This window comes from Eutrigla gurnardus (genome assembly GCF_963514095.1).
Source record: "Eutrigla gurnardus genome assembly, chromosome: 15".
In the NCBI taxonomy this organism is placed as follows: Eukaryota; Metazoa; Chordata; class Actinopteri; order Perciformes; family Triglidae; genus Eutrigla; species Eutrigla gurnardus.
The window spans coordinates 4,063,908-4,090,701 of record NC_139938.1 but is presented as its reverse complement, the minus strand read 5'-3'; the positions used below and the strand labels follow the sequence as shown (position 1 = coordinate 4,090,701).

Sequence of the window (26,794 nt, the reverse complement as noted above, 5' to 3'; positions counted from 1 at the left end):
TCAGCACAAGAGCAGCAAAAACACCCTGCTGCTAGTGTACCACAGTATTTACAAAGAATCTTGTCAGCTCTCAGAAAGCTTGCAGGAAGCTCTTTCTCATTAGTAGTCTATCTCTACCTGATGGATTTTCACGTGTGTGTTTGTGTGTGTGAATCATTAGCATGATAAATCCTGTGAGAATGATACGGCTGTCGGCTGCGGTCTTGCACTTGATTTGTGTTTTTACAGGATGTACACATTTTGTACTTGTGTGTTATTACTGCCGAATATTGATTTGCTAAATAATGTATGAACCATTAATGGAGTCATCATTTGCAACTTGCCTAGTTTGCCTCTTTTGAAAGCAGCGCAGGTTTTTCTTATAGTGGCATTGTGACTTTTATGGTTTTGACAATCAGACAAGCTTCTGTTTTGAAATATCAATAAATTAGAACCCGCTGCCAATGTCTGAGCTGGTGATGGTGGTTGCGTTTGACCTTTTTTTTGTGATAACATATCAGTTGTATGAGTCACTTCTACTGACCATTTCTGCTTTGATGATCTACATTGATCTACATTGTGGTAGTTCCTGGAAAATCAATTGAGAAACTGGACAGTGAGAGTGTTTTTGGTTGCTCCAGCGGATTAAAAAAAGAGACAAATCACGTTGCTACATTTAAAAAATCCAATATTGCCATAATCCGCTCCTGCTTCTTGATGAGCTATAATGATATAATATGCACAGATATATTAAGAGCTAATTGGATTTCTAGATACAAGGTAATCATGCAAGTCTAAACTCTTCATTTTATTTACATGTGACTGGGGCTCAACCACCTCGGCGGTGCGATCTGGTCTCGGCCAGTCTGCATGTTGGGCAGTTTAGGTGGTACCTTGTATGGCAGTTGAATCTGATGCTCATATAGTGTTGCAGCTAAAATCCTTACGTGCTGAAGCTGATACGCTTTCCAGCCACTCCCGATCACCGATATAGATATTTTGCCTTTGAAAAGCTCTAGGGAAATATCTAATCTAACATAATCTGTAAATGAGGATCTGACAGATTGCATGATATGATTGTATATTCATTACACTGTGTACTACTCTGTTCAAAGAGCAGCGCCAGCTAATGCTGAAGAAGGGCATTTCAGATGTACTTTTTTCACAGTGGTGGATTCTTTGTCTTCAGCATGGAACAAGCTGGTGTCTGGGGGTGGCACAGCATTGCAAAGTCTAGAAGTAATTCTTAAAATCTGCTGTATACTAGTGTTATTTGCTGCAGGAAACCAAGTAAGTGCAGTTAAATGAGGTATACAAAGGAACATTATATCCTGCAACAAGCTACAGGGTGAGGTGTGAGGTTCAGCTGTGGCAGCAGGGGCTTTTCCTCCATTAAATTTTAAAACGAACCTTACACTCTCTTAAGAAAAAAAACACTGCTAATCTTACATTGCATTTCCTCTGTGGAAGGTTATGCGCAATAATAAGGTAATGTATTGTGTGAGTAATAGTCTCCATCCCTTTTACAGCCTGTTTACTCAGCGCTTGGTCATGAACTTGAACTTGAGCATACTTGTGTCATGGGTTCAGGTCGCTGGTTAAAGGCTTTAAATACTCTAGGGCACAAGTGTAACTAGACCCCGGTGTGTCTTAGCTGTTAACCCTGCAAGGTGTGGTTTAACCTCAATACATTAAAAGAATGCAGGCTAATATGTGAGGTTTCACTTTACACAGCTTTGCGGTGGAACACCTACAAGCTCAAGCTGCATAAAGTGATTCTTGATGTACCAGAAATGGTTTGATATTTTCTAATTACATTTTTACAGGAGGTCACATGAAATGATCAGTATTAATGGATCTGTTTTGTGTCACTTGAAATGAGAATTTGGCTTTAGTCAACATCTACCTCCGACTTGAAGTTTTACATTTTGTTACTTATCAACCTTTAAGGAAGTTGATTGGAGTTTGGAGGTTTTGGGTTCATGTTGTCGTGCTGTAATCTGTCTAACAGCAGTTTGGTTGTAAATAAGCAAGTGAGGCAGCGCTGCAGTACAGAGTTATCTCTCTGATTAAGTATTATTGCTTCCCTTAGCGATAGAATATGTTCTTTCTTGCTGATCTCAAAATTCAATGTCATGGGCAATTTGGGAAGCATTAAAATGTTAGTGGCCCAATTAAGTAATAGCTGGTATTTGTCTGTAACAAATAAGAATGCCAGGCAGCGGCAGGCGAGCATCCTTAAGTGGAAAGTTTGTCCCCGCTGCTCTTCCTGCTTTCTGATCTAATGGGTTCATGTGTGGACAAGAGAGGAGATGTTGCTTTATTTACATGAATTAACTCTAATGAAAAGGTGCGTTCCGGTTGAATTAGTTTGTCCTTCTTTGAAGTGGCTAATCCTGAACGTGTTGTGTGTGTGTGCATGATGGATGATTTATGATAGAGGATATGAAAAGCTCAATATTAATGTTTAACGTTGCAACCCCAAAAAAAGAGAAGAGAGTTCATGATATGGATAAAGGGGAGCAAAGCTTTTGGCACATCAACTGATGTGAATTTAATAAATTGTAAGAGGCAATCTTCACAGTTTTCAAATCACACACATCTCCTGATAGGAGAGCAGGGATTTCAGTGATGATTCAAAACAAACATTAAATGGTAAATGTGATATTAAACTTGTTTTTGTCGTGTTTTTTATCTTTAGAATCCAATATTTATTGTTTGAGGTCCATAGACATTATCAGCAGTCATATGGGGAAATAAATAAATGGGGAATTAGTGGTCACTGGCTTGCTTGGTCCTCTTCTTATATGTTGATCCATGTGAAATGTATCATTCTTCCATTACGTTTTCACATCCTTTCATCCATTAGCTATACCTGCTTATGGTTTGGAGGGTACATCACCGACCAAACAGGGCTGCCACAGGGACAGTCTGCCATTCCTGCTCACATCCACATATTTGCATTTGCTGCATAGTTGTATGTTCATACATATGGGGCTATGATAATATTGAAACCTTTGGGCTTAAGACTGTCGGCAAGTTTGAAGTAAGGTGCAGGTTTTTTTAGACTGAGACTTGAGTTTTTTGGAGTAACCACCTCACTCTTACCTAATTATTCCTCCTCTGAAAATGAGTTTCAATTTGGTTTTAAATTATGGTAAATGCAATAATGTAGTTTCCCCCAGAGGCTTCTTGTGTACATCACAGAGGCATCACTCAGACAGACCGAAAAAACACTTACCACTGCCTGAATTCACATCACTCACCCAATGTAATTATAACCTGGATATAAATGATTTATAATGCTAAATATTTCCAGGCCAGAAGACCATGCACTAACTTAAACAAAGCTAAAGGAGTGAGGAGAAGTAGTGGGTTTAGTTTTCCTACTTGAAATACTATCGTGTTTAAATCAGACGGTTGATATTTGGTGACTTGAAAAGTTTTATGTTCTGTTTACGACACAAACACTAAATGGAGACAATGTCTTAATAATCTGTTATTTAAAACAGTCGTATCCTGTGGTGTTTCATTGCAGCTGGCCGAGGCTCCAGTGTGTGATTCTTAGTTTGGTTTATAATAGAGGTGAGTGCTCCACGCTGTTTAAGCTAGCCTTGTATCCAGGATGTGAAGGAGGTGGCTGTTCCACACTCTCTTGTTGTGTGCTGGGTTATCAAAAGAGCTTTCTGCCTCAGACATTTTTTTCTAGGTCATGGGAGCTCCTCCTGTGCAAAACCACTTCTTTAGTGATGAAGTACTGTACCCAGGTAGTAGCTGGAGTTGCTCATACACTGTACTGTCTTTTTTAATGCAAGACCGTTTTCATCCTCAACAAATGGTCACTTAGGGGATGCTGTAATCAGTTTTTGCCTGTTTTCACAGGATTTTGCGTTTCTTTGGTGGACTCAAGAAGCTGGTGGGCAACTGGTCAGCGGTAGTTTTTTCCAAAAGAGTGTTCAGACAAGGTCAGCGCGGATGGGACTTATAAGACTTCCGGAAGGGCCTGGTTGGGAAAAGGAGTGAGTATGGACAACCTTTCTGACTTCGGGGACCCCTGTCCATCCAGCCGCAGGGAATGGGAGTGAGTATTAATTTCACTTTGCAATCTTTATTCTATTTCTGCTCCATACAAAGTGCTTGACATGTACATATTCTATATTGTGCAAATAGTTCTTCAGCATTTGAACTCCGCTTCAACAGTCATCATATCCTGAATCAGTCCAGTTATGACATGACATGACATGACTTCGGTAGTGAAGTATTCAGCATGGAATGATTTGTTTTTTAAAAAGTTTCCTTAACGGGATGTAAGCATTGATGGGTACATGCGCAGGTGTTCCAAAGAAAACAGAAGGACATCTCAAGATGTTCAAAAAAACAATTTTCTGCTTAAAGTCCTTTATTTCTCTGAATCTGCCACTTATTAAAATGTCAATCATTGGCCCGTTGGATGGGTGAGAATGTGGGTTAACTACTGGATTAAGGAATGATAAGAAACAAGTGAGGGTGAAGATGGATTCAGTGAACTCTTCCACAGTCCTTAATTGTTAGTTTATTATACTACAATGTAAAAAGGGAAATGTTAAATAAGCATGACTGTTAAAAATTCATTCTAAGAATTAATTTAGTACATTTAGGCTCTGAATAAATCTAGAAATCTGTGTCATGCCATTGCATAACCCTCCAGCTATGTACGTTTTGCAGTGCCATATGCAAAGCAGAGAACATTTCTCACACATGCTTATAGATGATCTCACAGAGCACTCTCATCTATAAAGGTTCATGAAGCCTTTTAATGAATCACAGTGTCTTTATTAATATTGATTTAAAGCTATGGTCTACGATTTGGAATTAAAAAAAATCAGTCTATCAGCCGTAGGCCTGCATAGAAATTGGCTCTCATTGGCTCGTACCCTCCATCCAATCCCCTCGTCTCCCCTGCTCCTCGTCATCCTGCCTCGTCGAATCGTGGAACGCTGAGGGAGGGGTTTGGTTGGGGGGCGGATGCTTTTTTCAGAATGTAGAGCATAGCTTTAAGACAACGTAATGTATCTCATACCACTTAATCTCCTTAATATCCTTAAATCTCCCCTTTATACAATACAATTCAAACATAAGTCTGTTTTATACTCTGGCCACACCAATAGCTCCCATCACTGTGGATACAGAAAAGCTGGTACCATGTTGTCAGATTATCATGTAATGATTTGATTGGGGGGGGAATGAAAGAAACCACAGTAACATCATAGTAACACTAACCCACCATGTATGTATTGTCTTTGTCATTTCTGACTGTTAGCAAGTCAGGCTAATGCCTAGCGCTTTCTTTTTCACTCCTTTTCTTGTCTACATGCAACATGACGTGCATGGATGCAGACAATTGGTAGAGTTAGTCACACACAGAGAGAGAGATTTGATGCTGTACACAACAAATCCCTCTGAACTCGACTCAAACTCAGTGGAAAACGACACATTTTCAAGTTCGGCTAGCAGAAGCCTGGTGGCACTCCTTGAAATTGCTTATCTGTGGCCGCACTAGGGTTAAAGTCTTATTTGAATGAGTCTGTTTACATATCCCTCAGTGCTTTATGACTTATTTATGATTGTGTCCATTACCATTGATGAACTTGTTACAGTATATTAAAGTCCAAACGTGCCGTCCTGGCCTAGGATAATAAATATCTACTGGCAGGTGTGTGTAAAAACGATAACACTGGCTGCTGCTTAATGTGTCTTTAATACGTAAAACGTAAGTCCACATGTTAGACTGGCTGCCATATTTCTTGTTATTATCAAACTGTGTGAGCCAGTGAGTGTGCACAGACAGCAGAAACCCAAAATAGAGTGGGACGTTTACATGCCACAGCGACCTGTTAAATATGCGAAAAAAGCAAGGCCCTTGAACTGGGTTAACGGGTTTGTCTCTGTCCTGAATATGTCTGACTCGCAGAAGACATTTTCCCCATATAATTATGGCTGGATTCCATTTAGCTGCGTCTGTCCTGGTATTGTCCATGCCAGTTCAATGTCAAGCTGTCGTGGTCTACTGGGACACTTGAACAGAACAGAGTGATTGTAAATGTTATTAGTTACATGTCATTTTCCGATGACGAGTTAAGACGTCTGCTGTGAAAAGGGCCCATTGTAGGAGGGTCAACGTTGTATTATGACAAAATGTGCATGTTGGTGTCTGATGATCTGATGACGCTGCTAAATCATTAAAGGAACTACATTGACCTTGTATCCCTCTGTTTTTACAGCACCAACAGCTGCGTAGACGATTTGCTGGATGAAGATGAGAAAGACAGGGCAAAAAGGTACGTGGCCTTTTCCTTTATGTTTGTCCGTTTAGACTGAACATACAGTATGTTATATGTTGCATGGAAGTTTTAACACATTAAGTTACAGCTATACTCAATGTATGTGTAGATTCTATCTCTGCTCCTTCAGTAATGGGGAAAGAAAACGTGTCTTTGGTGGCAGTTAAATAGTTTAAAAGAAGCTAGAAGCTTCAACGTTACATTATGTTTTATTAATGAAGTACATGACGATTTAAATCTATCTGATAATAAATTCAGATTAAACGCAATTCACAACGGATGATTACTTTTGTCACCTCTTGGTCCTGCTTCCTTCCAGATATCTAATATAATATAATATTTCACGCATTTTTCCAGACTTTAATTATTTCTCAGTGGAAGAGCTCCCGGTGTAATACTTGTAGGGCTGTTGGCCTTAATGTTGGGGAAGCTACTGTATGCCTCATCTCCATCAATTACATTTGCCACACATCCCCCCCAAAACCCTTTAAAATAATTATATGAAATATGTAATTTGCATGACCAAATTCTTAATTACATACTTTGAACCTGCTAAAATGGCAGATGAGAACGTTCTAAAGTATTTGGTTTTTCTATAACTCCAGGTTAATTGGCATAAAAAGAGTCGACTCAAATTTTGAATTAAATCCTTTGTCTCACTTTTCGGCACAGGAAATCCAAAACAAGTTGACTGACATGCAGTTTTAACTTGTTATTACTAATATCATAGCAAGGAGTTGCTTACCTATACATCTAACAGACTGAATGGAAATGGGATATTCTCTTTTTGTCTCCACCAACTACTGTGGAAAATAGGCTTTAGCTTTGTCTGTCTGCTGGTTGGTGTGTAGTGGGAACTGCACAGCAGGTTCATGAGCGCATCTGCTGAAATCTGCTGCCCGCTGCTGGAAATCGTATCAATGAGAGCCATCAGTCAACGTGTGGGCCGTAAATCCAAAACAGTGAGCTAAAAGAGGCTAAAGAACTGCAGAGTGGGCTAATAACTCTCTGTGGGATCATAATTATGAGCGACCACTTCCACGCTACACTACACTCCCCTGATTCAGTATTAATAGAAAGAAAATTGGTGGTGGCTTTAACCAAACCTGATAGAAACCAATTAGGGAGGAAACGAGATGAAAATAAACAAGTATTTTATTCTGTATTGTATCACTGCTGCTGTTGCCGCTCTCTTATTTCTTTCTCAATCCCTGTGTGATCCTTTCGATTTTTCTATTTTTCTGCAAATAAGTGTGTCCTTGTGGTCTGATGTTTGGAAAAGGGATATTAGGTCTGAACAGGATAAATAAACGTTTGCTGAGCTTTGACCTGCGATTCCACTGATTTCTAATTATTCTCTTGTGTCCATCGCTGTAGGGCATCTCGTAACAAATCGGAAAAGAAAAGAAGAGACCAATTCAATGTGCTCATCAAGGAGCTATGCACAATGCTGCAGGGTCAAGGCCATCCACGCAAGATGGACAAGTCCACCATACTGCAGAGGACTATCGACTTCCTGCAGAAACAGAAAGGTAGCGGAATATACACAGCGTGTGTACTTAGTTTGAGAGATGTTGACGGACTGTATTAGTTTTGTTTCTACTTTTAGACGCACCTTTATTAATTCCCCCCTTTTATTTCCATCAATATCTACTACACTTCTTCTCATGCGGGAGTTCATCACACTAAATCCACGTCCTGGTCTTTTTCAGATATCACTGCGCAGAACGAAACGTGTGATGTAAGGCAGGACTGGAAGCCTTCGTTCCTCAGTAATGAGGAGTTCACTCAGCTGATGCTGGAGGTAAAGCTCAGGAGGATGCAGTCCAAGTCCATTAAGCTCTGACATTGACTAATATTGTTAATAAAAAAAAAGAGAAGCAAACACTCTCCATAACACACCCATGGAGAGCTGGGCAAGATTACATGATGAGAATGATATTTTCACTGTTGTTAAAGCAGGGTTGGAAATGTAGTAACTCCCTTAAACGCGGTAGGAGTAGAGGAGGCACATATTAAGACAATTATATTATTATTAACACAAAATAACATTTTATATGTGATGATGATGATGATGATGATGATATGCCACAATGTGAGTGCAATATTTTCTTTCCGCCTTAACACCTCATGACCTCATTGTTAAAGGGTCTGATCTGTCCCTCTTCTCCCAGGCCCTAGATGGTTTTTTGATAGCATTGACTACAGATGGCAACATCATATACGTATCTGACAGCGTGTCTTCACTCATTGGCCATTTACCAGTAAGTGAGCTGGAATAAGTTACTTTAATTGTTTTTCTATATCCATTACTGCATGTGCAGGTTGAAAACTGCCATAGGCTATCTGAAACGACTTTAAAATGCTTAAAGGTCATCTGTCCTTTTGCACCAGTCAGATATGGTGGACCAAAATATCTTGAATTTCCTCCCGGAGCGGGAACACGGGGAGGTGTATAAGCTGCTATCATCCCACATGCTCATGACCGACCCCATTGCTGCTGACTTCCTTGACGGTGAGTATCCTACCGGGCGTTTTCTCTGCACACATCTGGCTCCTGTCTGTTTCTGACAACACGTTGTGTCTGGTTATCTCCATTATCAGGATGTCAAGAGTTCAGTATGGGAGAGAAATACATCTTGTTTCATTTGTAGCTCAAAGTTTATACTGTCATAAAAACAAGGCTTGACTCTTGACAAGTTCTGAGTTCAAACTTAATATTTAGAGCAGGTTGCTGAATCGGGATCCAGAGTTTATTGGATTGATGATTAGGGTGGTGCTATGATTAGCCCTTTCGCTAATAATAGGAGCTAGCTTAGTATCATAGTTAAGACTTTAAATCACTGTTATGTTAGCACAGTAATCCAAAGCAATGTAGTATCTGGGGCTCAAGACACTGACCTTAATCCTGTATTACTATTGGGCTTTTCTGAGAAGGAGAGATGGTGAGAAGCGAGTGTCTCAGCCTATACTTAGAAGCCTAAATAGCAAACTGTCACAGAGCCACGTCTGGAGCCATCATTATCTCTTTGGCACATTACAAAAGAGGCATCCATCTTTTGTCTCTCTTGCATAAACAGGATTGTCTCACTTTTAAGCAAAATACTGCTGTTACCTAAAAATGATGCCTGATCGTGTTACACAAGATGTGAACTTTCATATATATATATAGATATTATTAAGAAACATCCCATAAAGAATTGAGATAAAGATGCTGTGTCATGAATAGGCTATTAAAAATTTAAATCTGCTGTTTTTCAGGTGAGGAACATATTGAATTTTGCTGTCATCTAGCCAGAGGTAACATTGACCCAAAGGAGCCGCCTGTGTACGAGTACGTCAAGTTTGTTGGAGATTTCAAGTTTCATAACAATGGTAAGGTTTTTTTTTATCTTTCTCCTTCTTTAAAAGACTTAAATGATCTTAATTTGCTTTAATGTAACACATTGAATGGGGAACCACATGTATAATAGAAGCTTCTTTCATATAGTGCCTACATCTTCTTGTAATGGACTCGATTCCACGTTACCAAGAAGCCTTCAGTCATCGCTAGAGGAGCAGGTCTGCCTCATTGCTACTGTACGATTAGTCACTCCACAGTTTCTAAAGGTAAGACCAGCTCGGCTCTTCACTCGTGGCCCTTTCTTTCTCTGTTTGCTTTGCATATGCTTGCTGTCATTATTCTCAAGGATAAAAAGAGGTGTGAAGTGCTAATCAAAATGAGCTATGGTCTATCAGGGGGATTTAGTTTGAGGGATCACTCATTAAGAACTCTCACTCTGGAGATTTTTTTGTTGCACACTGAGGACCTTCCTACTGATTACATCATCAAGATACACCCGACCCCAAAGGTGCTCTGGGAGTTGAAATCTGATTTGTAACATCTTGTGATGTTGAAATCAATTCATAACGTAACACTAACGGACACACGGACTACTTTCAAACATAAACATACTGTGGATTTTGAAACATGTTTCACCGTACAAGCGTTATACCAGCATAGCAGCTTAATGTTAGTTTCTGAATGTAATGAGTAAGCTTAAAATCTCCCAGCTACTGCAGCAAGGCTGGTATATCATGCATTGCTGTGAATTCCCAACACTGACCTTCTCACTCTGTTATTTGTGTTCAGGATTTGTGTAACGTGGAAGATCCTTGTAATGAATTCACATCCAGACACAGCCTTGAATGGAAGTTCCTGTTTTTAGATCACAGGTAAAAGGTTGATTCCTCCTCCTGTCAATCGGCAGCAGAGCTTTTTTAGCAAGAATGTTTCTTTCTTACATGTTTATCATCTTTTTTTTTTTTGGTTACAGAGCTTCACCGATCATAGGCTACTTACCCTTTGAGGTTCTTGGAACTTCTGGCTATGATTACTATCATGTGGATGACTTGGAGCTTATAGCTCAGTGTCATAAGCAGCGTGAGTAACTCTGTTGCTTCTCTCTTATCAACCACTTTCTCCGCCTCCACATCCAGGAATCCATCTCTGAAAAATGGGTTACAGGTTTACATTCTTTTCTCTTTTTTGATATCCTCAGTAATGCAGTTTGGAAAGGGTAAATCCTGCTACTATCGCTTCCTGACCAAAGGTCAGCAGTGGATTTGGTTGCAGACTCACTACTACATCACTTACCACCAGTGGAACTCCAAACCTGAGTTCATTGTCTGTACTCACACTGTTGTCAGGTAAGTCGGATCAGTGCACCTCTGGATGGATGTGGACATTCTGTCAGCGTCCTGAGATGAAGGCTTTGTGTAAAGCATCGGCACATTCAGATTAAGATGTACACATTGTCACACATGCTTTTTCTATGTGTTTTTTTTCCAGTTATGCTGAAGTGCGAGCTGAAAGGAGGAGAGCGTTTGGCTTTGAAGAGCTGTCGCCGCCTGAGATAGCCCCGTCTTCAGTAAAGGTAAGAGCGATGTTCCCTTTCATACTCGATGTAAAGCTTTTACAAGGTCAGCGTGGGTTTCAGCTCCAGATCTGACCTTCATTGTTGAACTGTTCCAGGCTCAGGAGCTGTACTTGGACATCTGCTCCACACTGGACCCTCCGCGGGACAGAAACAGCGGTGCACGTTCGGTATCCTCCCACAGCTCCCGGAAGTCCTCCCACACAGCGATGTCAGACTCTGCATGTGAGTCATCCTCTGCTCCCTAAAGTGCTAACTCACTCAACAGCAGGTCAATATGTACAGAAATCCAGAAATATGGCTGAAGGAACTGTTTACATTTGACTGGAAAAATGTGGGGAGACTTTCCAAGGCTGCATGTGACCGTTATTCACTGCAGAATCATTGATAACTCGCTTTCACAAGGTCAAAAATAACGGTAGATCAATAAATTGAAAATCTGGAAGAAAATCATACAGAAAGATTAAAACTGCAGTTGATCTGAGAAGACTTTGGGATCGGAGGCAAAAACTTCTGTAACTAAGCAGACCAGAAGTCACTAAAACGCCTACCTTGATAAATGTGGGTGACGATGCATCTATGATGAAATGTTACTTGAGCCTTGTTTGTTTGAGCCTCCAGTCTCTCCGACTTTAGCTGCTCCTCCGCCCACCGTCTAAAACACTTCACTTCCATCTACTTGTTTATGAACAATACACAGCGCCAGTAGCAAACTCATTACAGAGGCTGTCCATAAACATAGCTGCTGCTGCCGGCTTCCCACACATATATATGCTCTCACTATTTCCTAAGACATATTCATAAAACTGTTTCCGTGAGGAAAAATAGTTCGTAGATGTTTTCCCTTTACTTGGTCCAATGAATGCATCACCGTTCGTGGGTTTAAGTCAGGGGCAGAATGAGGTGGCAATCAAGGACTAGTGAATCAGTAGTATTGTTAAAAAAACAGAAAAGGAAATGGATTTCATAAGTTGATCAGCCTTTACCTCAGAAACGCAACTCTTCTTAAGAAGAAATGACAATTCACAACATCAGGACTTTAAATATATCATATCTTTATTGCAGTAACAGGTTAGCTGTTATGTGACAAAGACGGTGATAATGATCTGAACATCAGTCTGCTATTGTCTAAGTGTGTATTGTCTGTCTCTCTTGCAGCAGCAAACTCCTACACAGAGGCCTGCACACCGTCGTGGCAGTCTGCCTCCATTGGGACAGAGAAGACATCTGCCAGACTCCAGCCTAGTAGTTCAAAGGTCAGTTTACACGTCTACGTGTGTCTCCGTCTGTCTTTTGGAGATGGTCAGTAGGAAACCGCAGCACCAAGTTGACACAATATTATGTCACAGATTGTGCTAAATTGTAAAACCCTGTCATTTTCCTTGTAGAATTTGGCACAAAGACAAAATTCCTTTGACCTCATTCCCCAACTGAGCCTCCCCCTTTCTCCTACCTGCAGCAAGCACTCCGCAATGGTTAGTGCTTAGATCTCTTCTCCTGCCCGTTGCCCTCCTCTCCTCTGTTTGTGTACAATGTATTTCTGTTATGGCGGTTATGCTATGTGTTTATTTAATCTGCTTGTGCATCTACATCCAGTTAAAAAAGGAATTAGGAAAAGATGATATATGAAATGTGTATTTATTGTAGCTTTGCACATTGCTTTTCCCTCCTATCCTTATACTTTTTTTTTACTTGTAAAACCAATATCAAGTGTGAAGAATCACAAGAATATGCCATTATATGACTCATACAAACGGATTATCTTCTCATATGGTACATTCGCTGAAAAAAAGAAGCACAATTGAAGTACAAGAGAAAATGGGCCGGCTTGTTGCTGTCTGTTGCAAACTGACTTTTTGGATCATGTCTTTGCAGCAACAGCAAACGCAGCAGCAGCAGCAGCAGCAGCAGCAGTCGTCACCCATGTATCAGCTGCAGCAGCCTCAGCTCTGTGTAATGAACCAGCTGAAGGAGCAGCTGGAGGAGAGGACGCGCATTCTGCAAGCTGACATTAAGACGCAGCAGCAGGAGCTGCACGACATTAAGGAGAAGCTTCAGCTCGCTAATCTCCAGGTAACACTCCAACAAAGAGAAAAGGAGGGCAAAACCAGCCATGGCACGCAGCACTGCATTTCTCCAAAAACAAAATAGATAGCTGCAGATCTCTGGACAGAAAGGATTGTTAGGCATTCACGTATCAGCTGTTAAGCCAACATCGTAGTGTGAGCTTGTATTACCTAACCCCTCACAGTAATGGTGGAAGGGCCCCACCAAGAGGTCAGCACAAACCAGTTCAACCGCAAGTACTCTAACCACTACATGACCCACATAACATGCACTAAGAAGAAGAAGAAGACACTCTGGGCATTGTAGTGTGTATAACAAAGACAAGTTGTCAAATGGCTTCGCCTGCTGGGTTTGAAGGCGACATGAGATGAGCTGTGATTTGAAACTCAAGCACACGTTTTTGTGCAACAGATTAACAGTTTGCTAATCAGTATTAAACCGGAACTGACTGCCGGTCCCTTTTTGTTTGCCAATGTTACCTCACCTAATTATGAATAAATCCATGACAGACACTGAATGGAGTTACACAATGAATGCAGAATAACATATTTTTTTATAATGAAGAAGAAGATTCAAGAAAACTCCCTGGAAGCAAACTTCGGATCCAAAATAAATGACAAGGATTTTTTTTTAAGTAAATGAAGGATAGATTAAAATTGTCCGTTTGTGTGTGTAAGGTGTTGTTACAGCAGCCTATCCAAAATGACTTTGGCCAGGCCCAGCAGCAGCAGCAGAACCAGCAGCAGCAGCAGAACCAGAACCAGCAGCAGAACCAGCAGCAGCAGCAGCAGCAGGGATCGGGCAGGGCGGCCCAGCAGAGCCAGTCATCGTTGATCAGGCAGCTTTCAGGCTACCCAAAAGCATCGTCCTGCAGGACCCACAATTCATCCCCTCACTCACTCCTGAGAGAGAACAGCTCCCCCTCAACACCGGTACACAAATCTGAAACAACTGTTGGAAAACTGTCCAAACACAGCTGTCTGGAAAGCGATCGTCTAATGTTAGGAGGACAAATAATGAACCAAATTACCATCACTCATTAGCACCTAACGACTCACAGCCTACTTCGGTGCACACAACACAACAGGAGGCTTTTATGGATTCAGCGGTTAATGTCAGTCAATTAGTAAATGTATAAACATCACAACAAGAGGTGGCGTTCAGTCCCTCGGCCATACGCTGCCTGCAGTTTGTGCTCGTTAGCAATGTAACAAAAAGAAAACGCAGGAACCCGAAACCTAAACTGTCAGGTGATGGAATTTGATCATCACAACATCCAGAATATATCCATATACATTATACGTTTTTTCGCTTCTGCCTCACACTGTGTTTTTATGTAGGAATCTGCATATTAGATATTTCTTTAACTCGACTGTTGGGTTCTACAGTTTCTCCATGCTGTGTGTTTCCTTCGTTCCATCTTAGGTCCCGCAAAAGATTGCACGGAGCGGGCAGGCACAGTCGGTAAGCGTGCCGATGGAGACGAACACGAGTGTGACGATGCCCTTCTACAGCAACCCCATGATGTTCTCTCAGACAAGCACCAGGTCTCTGCAGGAAGCAAACCAAAGACACACAGACGGCGAGTTCAACCAAGATGGACAACTACGGTGAGAGACATGATCAAATGTGAAGTACAGCCTCTTAAAGCCACAGTAGGTGGTATGGAAATGACCAATATGCCGTTATTGTTATGAATAGCATACACAGTTTTCGTACTTCTCTAGACTGAGTGGATTTTTTCCCCTGCAGCATGCTCCTCAACCAGCCAATGCAGACGCTGGTTCCCACTAGCAGTGTCACCACGCAGCCTTCCCAGTGCAACATGGGCATCTCCCAAACCATGTGAGAACCGTTTGATACACCGCACGCACACACACACACATCAGTCTGTTTGCGTGGTGCTATTTCATTTTGTGCCTAAGTTCTTCGTTGTGCCCTCCAAACAGATACACGTTGGAGCAGCAGATCATCGGCCCCTCGTTCTCCATGCAGCAGGTCAACTGCAACGCCGTCCTCGTGCCCTCCCCGGTCTTCACGTCGCCCATCATGATCCCACACAACAGTTTCATCGCAAACCAGTCCCAGTCCGCCTACCAAACTCAGCCTCAGGCTTCTCAGCACTCCCTGCAGCTCCAGCAGCCCCAGCAGTTCTTTCAGGTACGACGTCCGCCCGCCGTGTCGTGATGCCCTATTAATCACTGTGTGGAAATCACTGTCCTTCTAGGCTTTAAACATTGGCTTGTTGAATAATACTGCTCAGTGTAATTACCAATGGCTATGATAATTTTAGGCATTGCACTGCATCTGAATGCCTAGTTACCACAGCAACAGGCTACTGTGTATTTCTGATAAGAGCGCTGTGTTGTTTTCAATCACTCTAAAACCTCGTCTTTGAAGCAAAGCTTTGACGTAATCTAAAATTCATTAGGTCGGATGGATTACTTTCTCCAGGCACGTCACAAGTCCATTTCCATACCCCAGATTTGAATCCATCATTTTCTTGTGGGCTTCACTGTGGATGTACATGAGAAGCATTGCATGTGTAGCTATGGACCACGGAGGTCTGTGTGGAGGACTACAGTCGTACCTCTGTGTCAGAGCTTCAACTCGTTCGCTCTCCAAAGAACGTGCTGTTTTTCCACTTGCCAAAAGTCTGCATTATGACTGCATGTAGAGTTGACCTCTAATATAAGGCACCTTTACACACAACACACAACACAACTTGTTCCACTTATCGGGTGAAAGGAACATCTGATGCTGTTGGGGCTCCCCAGCAGCCACAGAGCTGCCGCCTGTTATTTGGTCTGCTCATCTAGTAGCTCTTGCAGTCCTGGGTTTGTGCTTAGTCTGCTTTCTGTTTTATTTTGAAAGTTCACTCTCCTCATGCTGCATGTCTGCAGGCTGACCTGTAGTCTTTATAATTCATTATTCTCACTCTATGATTGTCATTTGACTGCAGATAATTGTGTTAGTTTTGTATTAGAAATCATGCTTAGTCACATCGATGACGGTTCAGGCACACCTCCCCGTTTCCCTCCCTCGCTAGCTCCTGCTGAGTCTTAACATGTTAACATTCAGAGACGGTACTCCGTACAACCATTCATATTCCCTTTTATGTCTACAGATGGCTCAAGGACTTGTACACGGTGGATCGACTCCCGCATTCTTACACACCACTAACGTCCCGCAGCAAAGCACTGTGGGATACATCCAGCAGCAGCAGCAAACGCAGCAACTGCCGCAAGCACAACAGCAACAGGCGCAACAGCAACAAAGGCAATACCATCATTCCCACAGCCAGACTGGCAGTGTTACAGACTTCCGAAATATGCTGACTCGGTAGCGCTGCGGACTGCGTTAGCGCTGAGATCTCCCTCTGTGTTGTCGCTGTGTAGGCGGCAACATGTTTTGGCATTTGGAAGTCAAACACGGCGTCGAGTTCTGTGGCGGGAACACGCGGAAAGTGGAATTGAGCTTCTAGAGACCTCACTGGTGATGGGAAGCCGGTCTGTACATCACTGGAGCAGGCAGGATCCGAGGGGAGGCTGAGGTGCCGGCCTTCATCGCCGGCATGCATTCTAGCTGTCACTCAGTGAAAGTGCTGGAACAAGTGGATTATCAGAGCTCTCAAGAAGACCCCACGGTCACATGTTTACATGTCACTACAGAGGGGCTTTCACATGCTTACATTGGAGGGGGTTGTTTAAGAGAGTTTCCTTCCAAGTGTCTGTTTGCACTTTGGCTCCACCCCCTCCCCAAGGGTAGAATATTCATTTTGTTTTCCTCCCTAAAAACGGCTGGACAGCTACAACTCTACACCCCTCCCCAGTGACATGCAGTCGTGACATCTGGTCAGACTTTAGCTTCAGTAGAAATGGTTCATCTCATGAAAGGGATCTGTGTACGTGGGAACTCGACATCAATGTTTCTTACAACGATTTGCCGTACATCGACGGGGGAGTCACTACAGAGGGGCTTTTTTTTTTGTGTGAAACATGCAGCGGTGAGATGATTATTATTGTAATTATAAGAAAGGTCTATCTTGATTTTTAAAGCCTCAATCTGGGACTACAGAAGTGATGACCGGTCCCACCACTTCTCACTGAGAAGGACGAGCTCTGCAACACAAGTCCTTAAACAAGCGACCGGAGGGGGAAATGTGCCTTCAGCCGTGGTTCATCCATGGTGCGGTTTGATGGTTGGGTCTGATTACGGCTTTAAAAATCCAGCTCAGGTCCATTTGAAATACAAATTTATATTTTCATAGGTCATAATTTATTATTTTCCGCATCAAATTTAAACAAATGACTTCTAGATTTGTAATGGATGTATTACATATATAAAAGTGTGTGTGTGTGTGTGTGTGTGTATATATATATATAATATATATATGTGTGTACATATATGTGTATATATATATATGTATATATATATGTATAAATATGTGTGTGTACATATATTAGATGCTTTTCGCAACCTTTACATCAGTAAGTCCAAACACTTTTTGAAGACTTTATGTAATGATAGTAGCTCTTAAGATTCATTTAACTATTTACTTCAACCCCAAATCCCTTTTTATGTTTATTTATTACATACAGTATATATTTGACACAATATATGGGATTTAGAAACTAGTTTTATACACAAAGGTTCTAATTGATTTCATGTGTTCATTTGGACATTGAAAGGTCAACGCTGGTCTTAACGTCTTACCCTATGTGGGTTCATGGTTTAACAACAGAACAGTCCACTGATGTGTGTGTGGCACAGGAACGTGCTGCAGATGTATACGCTTGTGGACTTATATATCTTGCAAACATAAAGGTATGGGAGAGATTCTGCCGGATACATTTATACATATATATTTGTGAACAGTATTACCCTGTTTATTCCGGTCATTGGTTTGGTTTGGTTTGTTCAACCACCTGAGAAGTCACTAAATATAAGCTCTTAATTGTTACATGTTAACAAAACATTGCTTCCTACTAAAATGTGACATCATCGAAAGAAAGAAAAATAGTTTTCCCAGAAATTCTAGACACCTGATGTATTTTTGTTTATAATATCATACTGCTGTGGTAACAACAACAAAAAAACAATCTTGTTGGTTCATCTGGAAGTCGGTCCTGTCAGTATTTCAAGATGTTACAATCTCCTTCTTTTCATACTCTGATCTTTGTATGACAATCCTCTGAGTTCATCATATTTTGATTCTTCCGTGAAGGAAATCTCATGCCGCCGCTAATCAGACTAAATATACTCGGACTAAAAGATAAGTGTGGGATTGCAGCGCTGCAATAGTGGTGAGATGACAGAGGTTTGGAGAGTACCGAAGCTGGGAGAGAACGTCGTCCAGAGGACAAACGCACTACTTTGGTTCATGACAATCACTTATTAACTTGTAACCGTATGCTGTACAGTAGCTGCCTGTCCTCCAGTCCGACTTAATCATCTGAATTTGAAAATATCTTTAAACGTGTGTCTGGATAACATAGTTGTTTCCAGCTCCTTGACTCTGTGTTTCCTGGAGGTCTCACAGTGGAACTTGTGCTCCTCCATTCATAAGAAGCAGGCCTTCAGTCTGCTCTCCGCTGTACACATTGAAGCGAGCCGGTGCTGTTCGTGGTGGACGACGGGACTCGACGTGTACGTTCGGTGCCGCTCAGTACACCTTCCTATGTGCAATGTCGATTTGAGAAGAAGAATGTTAATTTATACTGTTTTAAATGTTTCACAACAGATGTACGATGTATATAGAGGTGTATAATATGCCACTGTACCATGTAAATTATATGGAAGTATTTTTTTAATGAAAATGTCCTTACATTCCTCCAGCCGTCGATATCAGCAGCATCTTTTTTAAAGCTATTAGACGTGTCCAGTGAAAGTAACTCTGGACTAAAGGTCATATGTTCACCTAGGTTATGACACAAAGATGAAATGAAGAATAGAACAGTTGACATTAGGACGCGGGAAGAGCTGTGGTTCAGCCAACATGTTTATTTTTCCTTTTCCTTCCCCCGAGTTCAATGGGTTTCAGTTGTTAAGCTTTTAAGAAAAAGTGCAATTGTACATCATCATCAATCTTTTTTCTTCAGACAGCCGAGCGACGTCTGGTATAGCAACAGTAAAGCAACTGCACATATAAGTTGAGCTCAGCCAGCAACTCAGAGGTGCCATAGAGAACTTGTTGTTTTACTCTCCTTCATTTCTTAATTTTATTCCAATCACTGAAAGAAATCTAAAAGTCATTATTGGAAACTTATTTTAAACCTTCCAGTCAATCTCAGTGAAATTTTCATTAAAAAAAAAACATCATCCAGAGAAGATTTCATGTTTGTCTAAACAAAGAACTTGTCTTCTGTTATTTGCCTTGTAAAGGTGGTCGAGGGAAATTCTCCTTATTGAACTCAACTGTGAGTGAATCACGTTGAGGTAGTTAGTGCGTTGTGCTCCAGATGTGGGTCAAGAAACCTGAATTATTTTTGCTTTGGACAAATCCGCCGGTCTCCACCACACGTTTGGATGCAGGTTGATTTTTACAGCTTGTTTTGTTCTTTAAAGGAGTGTATCGCATCACAGACATTGTAAATAACAATCGGCTCTGTCCGTACTGTTTCTCTTGTAGCTCCACCCCCAACTTTCAGAGTGCTTTTCTTCTCCATGGGTGTTTCCATTGAGTGTCATTGTTTTTGAAGGCATGTGATTTCAATCACACTTAACTTGTACCTTTCTGATTTGTAAGATAATGACTGACACCTTAAATGTAAGCGTGGACAGTCGGATCAATGCTTTCTGTCCAAGATTTGCCAGGACATGAACAAAACAAACCTGGTGCACAGCCATTTCTGCAGTTTCAGTGCAGAAACATTGAATATATTGTATAATAGAATGTAAAAAAAAAAAAAAAAGAAGAAGAAATGTTTAGACTATATATATATATATATATATATATATATATATAGTTTATTTTATATGTCTAATAGAATATATATGTATGTCATATGATTTTAAAATTAAAGTAATTTTGTAACAGATAATGAAGTGTCTTATTAGAGGAGGTGAGGCTGTTTTTGCGTTTCCAGTTGGTGTTGCACAGTCACATGTATGGCTTGTTTTTTTTCTGTATTTACCATCAAAATGAGCTTTAAAAATATCGTTGATATTGTTCTAAAAGAAATTAACAAATTAAGTTTACATTCTAAAATATCTTGATATTAATTATGTTTTATTGACTTATTTATAAATAAACCTGGATATTGTGACATATTTGAAAATAAATATTTTTAAACATATGTATTGTTATTCTGAGCAAACTGTTTGCATAGGAAATTATTTATGGACAAGAGTGTTTCTCCCGTGTGTTCTTTATGTAAAAAGCTGTATTCTCACACCAGAGAGCCGGCTGGTGTTAGTCTAAGCCTTAGACTCTAAGGTGAGGCAGCAGCACTTCTTAGTAAATAAAACAACAACAGTTCTCTCACACAGCAGAGCGGAGCCCATATGAGCCACTGTCACACTTCCAGTGATTCATTTGATGTCGGTCATCCAGAAATAACCATTAGTTTTCTGCGTTCCAGTTAAAACTTGCAGTGCGTAGTAATCCAACACTGTAAATGTAGCCTAAGCAATCTGTCAGTCGCAGTTAATACAAATATTCTGATGGTTATAAAAAAAAGTTTTATGTATTTTAATGAATTCAGTATTTTAATTGACTGCATTAACATCTTTCTCTCTTCATTATTTCAACAATGATGTGGCATTGACTTTACATGTGACTTTACAGGTAATCAAGGTATCAGATTGACATCTGGTCTGAAAACATAACTCTTTCTATACAAAATAATCTTGCGAATGACATGATGTACGCTGCTGATCTTAGTGGAGAGAAACCTCTGACACTCTGTACACCTTGTTGATCAGGACTTCCACCTCGTCTCCACCCAGATGGCAAATGTCCAAGATGCACACGACATGTGCGTCCTCCAGCTCGCTGGCGGTCGCCAAGACCTCCTCTGCAACACAAACATTCAACCGTCACGTTGAGTCTGAATACGGTGCTCTGTGTTACCGATAAAGGTTCTGTGGCGTGGTGGCTACCTGGCTCAGGAAGGGTTGCTTCGCTGTGGCTGGCAGCGTCGCTGAGCGGACAGAGGAATCCTGACGAAAGGCAGGACAGCATCGTGTTGCCGTGGGGATCTTGAGGAAGACCTACAGCCCTGGGCTCATCTGAGCTCACAACCGGAAGATATGCAGCATCAATGGCTATCTGCTTGTTTATGCCTGTTGAAAAGATCAAATAAAGCAGTGTGGATGTCATTGTTCTTTGCCGACAACCTTAACATGAAAGCATGAAACATTTTTTGAAAGATGTTTTAAGGATAGTTCTGTTTTTTTTAAGCGGTGTTATATGAGGAAATTATCCATAATCCGTGTGTTACCAACAGTCGGCACACTCAAGATCACATACATTCATACAATAAGACTTTACCTAATATTGTAACTTGGTAGTATCCCGGACAAACTGCAGGCGGGGCGGTGTCGGTGCTTGGCTCTGGTGTCCACCACGTTGGCTGAAGGTTACTCTGCTGCAGGAGGACGTTCTTCTCATCAAACGTGAACCTCCGGGACACGCTGTCCTGGTACAGACCGCCTTGACACAGATGTTCAGAAACGTCTTGCCGTTGCTTCGGCCAACTGCTGCTTTCCCAAGATGTTGCATCGGAGTCTGACGGAAACAAACAGCGGTGTGAAAGTGTATCAGAACATGTCAGGTATGATGTGGTGGAGCTGTAGCTCTAGTAACGCACCTTGATTTTCATTTTGAAGATGTTGCCGGCACTCCACATCCTGAGCGTCCTCAGATAGAGAATCATTCTCTTCTTTTTCCTCCTCTTGTCGTTCCTCTGTTTCTTGATGAGTCCTGTAGGAGCAGAAACAAATGATGTCAGAATGAATGAGGGGATTACGGATGAATACCACCAGCTGGATGTTCAGTACCTTTTTGCCGACACGCTCCCATGATTCAAGGAGGACTGCGTGGCTTGTCTGGAAAACATTTCATTAATTAATTAAAACTCTCCTAGATATGTCCTCATAAATCTGTTCATCAGGACTCAAATCGCACCTCGTTTGCATCCTTCTCTTCCTTCCCCTTGCTGAGATTTTCTCAGCAGAGGCAGATGCTAAACTGGCCGCCGGAGTCTGCTCAGTTGTTGAGGGATGGTTTTGTGTGTCTGGTGCTGCTTGCTCGCACACATCTGTGGAAACATCTGGCACCTGCAGGAAATCAGATGACTTATTTTTAAGTTTAAAAGGCCACTCCTCTTGGAAAGATGCTCTGAAATAATGTGTTTTACCTCTTCCTCTTCTCTTATACGAGGCTCTGTGTTCTTTGGGTTTTTCATGTACCGCACGGCTGTGATCTGTCCTTGAATTGCAACTTGTTTATGTTCCCTGTATTGCAGGGTCTCTAACTCCTTCTTCAAGTCAGCCGCAGCAACCAGAGGAGCTGCAGCAGAAATGTTTGAGAATAACACGAGTGTGTGGGGTGCAGGATTTTAGATGGAGGGGCCAAACTGATGTTTACGGATTAGCAGTCAATTAATAGTCTTCCTTTGGGTAGCCTGAAATAATAGCTTTCAAAAATGATACTATACATATATAAAGATCAACTTCCTGCAACTATTCACAAAGATACAGACAGAGCAGCTGTACAGTGCACATGACTGAGCTGGACTTTACGCTGCGATGCATCTTGTGGCAGTAAAGTGCAGGAAAATGCTGACCCAGATTCTATTTGATTCCTGCCACACACAAGAGACTTGTGAATCTCATTATGGTTCAGTGCTGGAGTGGACAAAATTAAAGCTCAAAAACATTTTTTTCTGTTGCTCATCAGTGCATTCTGGGATGAAGAGGTCCAACATGTATGTGAAATTGTTCTAAAAGCAAAACAATTTTTGAAATAAAACCATTCAGTGTTTTTCCCTCACCCGCGGCGTCTGCCGTTGACTGGGTAAACTTCGGTGGGGGACGAGGGTAGCAATAATGACCACCAACGGCCGTTTTCTCAAGGACAACGTTGTCCTTCAGAGTTTTGGTCCACTGGATGAAGCTCTTCACTTTGGGGTCCCTCACATACGGCTGGCCTTTGTGGTAGCCTGTTGTGGAAACAGATAATAGAGTGATAAATACTGTGACAACATCATCAAGTATTGCTGTTACAGCTGTGCTCACCTGTGATGAACGTCTCTGTCTCGCAGCTGCTTGTGAGGTAGGGCAGCGAGCCTTCCACGGGACACACTCTCATCTGAGTGCACACCAGGTAGGCCACTGGAGAGGAGAGGACCATATAGTAAACGTGCTTTCAAGTGTGGCAACAGAGCCATCAGACAGCTGCCGATACAGTTGACTCACTTGGGCATATACGACTGAAGACTTCTGGTTGGGAAGAGGAAAAAACCTCCAGGACAAAAGGAAGGTCAGATGTTCCATCCACCGCGTGGATCCAGCGATACGTCCAGTATTTTTCTGGACCTAAAAGGTGAATATATGAATTATAAAATAAAAAGGAAATTCAGCAGCTTAGCTTCAGTTTAAATTAAGGTTCAGTTTACAGATAAAAAAAATGTACATTTCTTACCTTTGTTCCCTTTACTTTTGACTCTTTCAACTCGACCGACAAACGTCACCAAACCAATGACATCACACGCAGAATTTTTGGGCAAGTTTTCCAACATTGACCTGCAATTTACATACAGACCATTAAGCAGTTTTTTGAATAAAACTGAAACATAACGTGCAGACCTCAAATGCCAGATAATAATACACAAATGTTAAACATTAGATGGATAGATGCTAATTCATAACCTGGTGGTGAACTGGTAGGAAACCTCAGGCAATCCCCACTGAGGCTGGACACTCTTTGGTGAGATCACGGTGATGGCTGAAGTAGGGTTGTGAGGGTTCAGGCAGATTTCTTGGAAAAATGAGTATGAAGAGATTACATTTAAGATTGTGGTGTACTGTGGTCCAACTCTTTCTGAACCCCTAACTATGTCTGTACATACCCACAGAGTGAAAGGTCTTCATTCTGTGATGGTCCATCTGTGGGTGTGACCGGTTTGAATAACTCTGCTTCAAACTGTAATTCTGGATGTACAACACGGTGCCGACGCTCAGCCTCTGGTAAAACTCCGGACAAAGTTCGTTCCAAAGCACAAGCGACATCGTCCCACTCTGGTCAGCAACTTCAAAGTACGCCTGAACGATGACAAAATAAATAGACTTACACACTGAATGTGAGATCCTGTTCACATCCCCGTGACTCCAAATTCTAAGGAAGTTCAAACTCACCTGGTAGGGATAATCAATCTTGAGCCCAAACTTGCCATAATACCGTAATCTGGACTTGTGTATTATCTTCACAAGGAGAGGGAGAGGTTTCCATGCCTTTTTAAAGCAGGACTCCAGACTACAAAGAAGAGTAATCTTGGACACTGTTGAAAAGGAGACATTACGGACTTCAAGATTTTCTCTCCAAATGTCCTGTAAAATTAATATTTAATACATGTTGTAAGGAGTGATGGTGATGTGGCAGATAGTTAACAAATATCATATTGGTTTTATGGGACAAAATATTCCAGTTTCCGCTTTGCAAATTTGGGCATTTGCAGTCTTTCTGTTTCATCATCATCTATTTTGTATGTAGCTTTGTTGCTGAGGAGATGTATGACATGCTCAACAAAATGACAATGGCAATAACTGTTAGTTGCAGCCATGCATCAACGTATTAAAGTGTGCGTAAACATGTTGCGATTGCCCAATTCTCATCCTCAAAATAATGTCCCAGTATTGCAGTATTGGTCTGACATACTGATATGTGCAGGTAGAAGTACATGCAAGTGGCTCATCATCTCACCATCCAGCACCGTGTCGGATGCGGGACACCCAGGGGTCCATATGTCGCCCTCCGGGTCGTCGTTGTTCCACAGAGGCAGGTAATGCCTGCGGCTCAGCTGCAGCGGGACGTCGCTCTGCAGCAGCACGCTGCTCTCCATGCCTTGCTTGACCAACACGGGCAGCGAACCGACATCCTTCACCCGAGGCAGGAGGGCGGACCTCTGCGCGCCACATCGGAGCTTTTCCACGCGGATGTAACCGTGTCCCAGTCTCCTCTCGTTGTACACGAACGAGCACCGCGTGATGTGGACGTCGGTGCCGGTCCTCAGGGTGTTCGTCCGCACCAGGTGATTTAAATCGGGGTGAAGAAAGCACTTCGCTCGCCAGACTCCGTCGGTGAGCGTCACGTCGTAGCTGTCGAGCTGCTGCGTCTCGGTTTGCTCGGACAAGTAACGCTGAAGCGCAACCACAGCAACCGGAGCCGCCTCCCCCTCCTCGGTGTCGACATTCAGACACTGGGTGGACGACAGCCGCTGCAACGTCCTCTGGAGGAAAGAGGCTGGAGGAAGTCCGGCGACCACCGAAGAACAAGACGAGTTATCCTCCATTATCGGCAGTTAAGTCATCGAGCCATGTCGTAGCTGTCGCCACATTAGCTCATGTTAGCTCGTTGGCTAACTAACTTCTTCCTGTCAGTCCTACGAGCAAAGTAACGCGTAGATAAACTGTCGCAGATAAACTAGTGGTATCCGAGTGAACGTTGAGTAGACGTCACTTACTTTAGCTCACAATATGCAGTATTTGTGGACGTAGGACGACAGTTAGTTCACCAACAACGTTACAGTTACCTCCGGCTGACGTTACAAACAACGCGGGTGCTGTTTGATTGCGTCACTGTTCGACTCGAAAAGCCAAAAGTAGGGAAATTAAATTTAATCTTCTCCAAGATAAAATAATAAATGTATATGATAAACGTTAGCATGCAGAACAAGTACTATCCGGCTAATGAGCACAGGGAATTCATATTTTTAAATTCCGCGCTGAGCAGGACCCGAGCTGACGTCATCAACGCGACGAGAGCTGGAGTGGGACTCCAAATAATACATTATATTGTACAGTAAATTATACATTTGATTGAAGAATAACATTTAAACATTTATAAAAGGCACAACAATTAAATACGCTACTGACAGTGTTAAAATATAGGGAATATAAAAAAGTATATATATTATACACCTTGTTTATTTTTATTACAAAGCAATTTTCCAATAATTTGAGAAGACTTGATAGCGTTTTCTTGTAGTTATCTGAGAAACAGTTAAAAAAAACAGAGGAATATTAGGTGTAATGTGAAGCACTGTGGTTGATACTATTTGCCTACAAGACTAATTGGCTAGAGGCCATTGTTCATAGCTGGTGAGTCTATACTAATGTTCAGAAACAATGTCATGTCTTTAATATTGTTGTTGATCAATTAAATCTTTGGGGGGGGGGTAAGGCTGTTCATGGCAGGTGTGTACGGGCCGGACCAGCACTAGAGCTCAGACCGTGGGGGGAGGGTCTGGAATCCTTGGGCAAGCCAAGTGTGTTAAATGACTATACTTC

At 41.8% G+C, this 26,794-nt stretch overlaps 2 protein-coding genes across 9 annotated transcripts in view; one reads left to right on the top strand and one right to left on the bottom strand.

Annotated features, from left to right (window-relative positions):
* The window catches only part of npas2 (neuronal PAS domain protein 2), a 36,191-nt gene extending 15,620 nt beyond the window's left edge, over nucleotides 1-20,571 (top strand). For 2 of the 8 annotated variants that reach the window (XM_084028863.1, XM_084028862.1), the window contains exons 2-22: nucleotides 3,862-4,060; nucleotides 6,240-6,296; nucleotides 7,677-7,831; nucleotides 8,012-8,103; nucleotides 8,474-8,563; nucleotides 8,694-8,814; nucleotides 9,561-9,674; nucleotides 9,790-9,908; nucleotides 10,432-10,514; nucleotides 10,616-10,722; nucleotides 10,841-10,988; nucleotides 11,131-11,215; nucleotides 11,314-11,440; nucleotides 12,374-12,471; nucleotides 12,604-12,690; nucleotides 13,091-13,288; nucleotides 13,960-14,214; nucleotides 14,708-14,892; nucleotides 15,035-15,127; nucleotides 15,208-15,442; nucleotides 16,410-20,571. In XM_084028863.1, the coding sequence (XP_083884989.1) occupies nucleotides 4,005-4,060; nucleotides 6,240-6,296; nucleotides 7,677-7,831; nucleotides 8,012-8,103; nucleotides 8,474-8,563; nucleotides 8,694-8,814; nucleotides 9,561-9,674; nucleotides 9,790-9,908; nucleotides 10,432-10,514; nucleotides 10,616-10,722; nucleotides 10,841-10,988; nucleotides 11,131-11,215; nucleotides 11,314-11,440; nucleotides 12,374-12,471; nucleotides 12,604-12,690; nucleotides 13,091-13,288; nucleotides 13,960-14,214; nucleotides 14,708-14,892; nucleotides 15,035-15,127; nucleotides 15,208-15,442; nucleotides 16,410-16,628 (2,724 nt within the window). In that variant the 5' untranslated portion in view covers nucleotides 3,862-4,004 and the 3' untranslated portion in view covers nucleotides 16,629-20,571. The remainder of the gene's footprint in view (nucleotides 1-3,861; nucleotides 4,061-6,239; nucleotides 6,297-7,676; nucleotides 7,832-8,011; nucleotides 8,104-8,473; nucleotides 8,564-8,693; nucleotides 8,815-9,560; nucleotides 9,675-9,789; nucleotides 9,909-10,431; nucleotides 10,515-10,615; nucleotides 10,723-10,840; nucleotides 10,989-11,130; nucleotides 11,216-11,313; nucleotides 11,441-12,373; nucleotides 12,472-12,603; nucleotides 12,691-13,090; nucleotides 13,289-13,959; nucleotides 14,215-14,707; nucleotides 14,893-15,034; nucleotides 15,128-15,207; nucleotides 15,443-16,409) is intronic. The other 6 variants (XR_014598422.1, XM_084028864.1, XM_084028865.1 and 3 more) reach the window with 6 other exon arrangements.
* Nucleotides 20,572-20,957: 386 nt separating this feature from the next.
* Nucleotides 20,958-26,500, bottom strand: radx (RPA1 related single stranded DNA binding protein). The gene is made up of 15 exons (XM_084028870.1): nucleotides 25,209-26,500; nucleotides 24,644-24,786; nucleotides 24,358-24,550; nucleotides 24,158-24,266; nucleotides 23,931-24,031; nucleotides 23,705-23,824; nucleotides 23,525-23,620; nucleotides 23,281-23,448; nucleotides 22,645-22,796; nucleotides 22,413-22,564; nucleotides 22,286-22,333; nucleotides 22,096-22,208; nucleotides 21,777-22,013; nucleotides 21,386-21,568; nucleotides 20,958-21,300 (listed from the first exon to the last, which is right to left on the bottom strand). Exons 1-15 carry the CDS (start codon nucleotides 25,795-25,797, stop codon nucleotides 21,164-21,166), a joined length of 2,541 nt encoding a protein of 846 aa, XP_083884996.1. The 5' UTR covers nucleotides 25,798-26,500; the 3' UTR covers nucleotides 20,958-21,163.
* Between the last annotated feature and the right edge of the window lie 294 nt (nucleotides 26,501-26,794).

Excerpts from the sequence above, each read along its gene's own strand:
- radx (XM_084028870.1), bottom strand. The coding sequence starts at position 25,797 with ATGGAGGATAACTCGTCTTGTTCTTCGGTGGTCGCCGGACTTCCTCCA. Across the intron at positions 24,551-24,643 it reads AGATTGATTATCCCTACCAG|GCGTACTTTGAAGTTGCTGA; the intron begins GTGAGTTTGAAC and ends GTCATCGTTCAG. Across the intron at positions 23,825-23,930 it reads CAAAAGTAAAGGGAACAAAG|GTCCAGAAAAATACTGGACG; the intron begins GTAAGAAATGTA and ends TTCACCTTTTAG.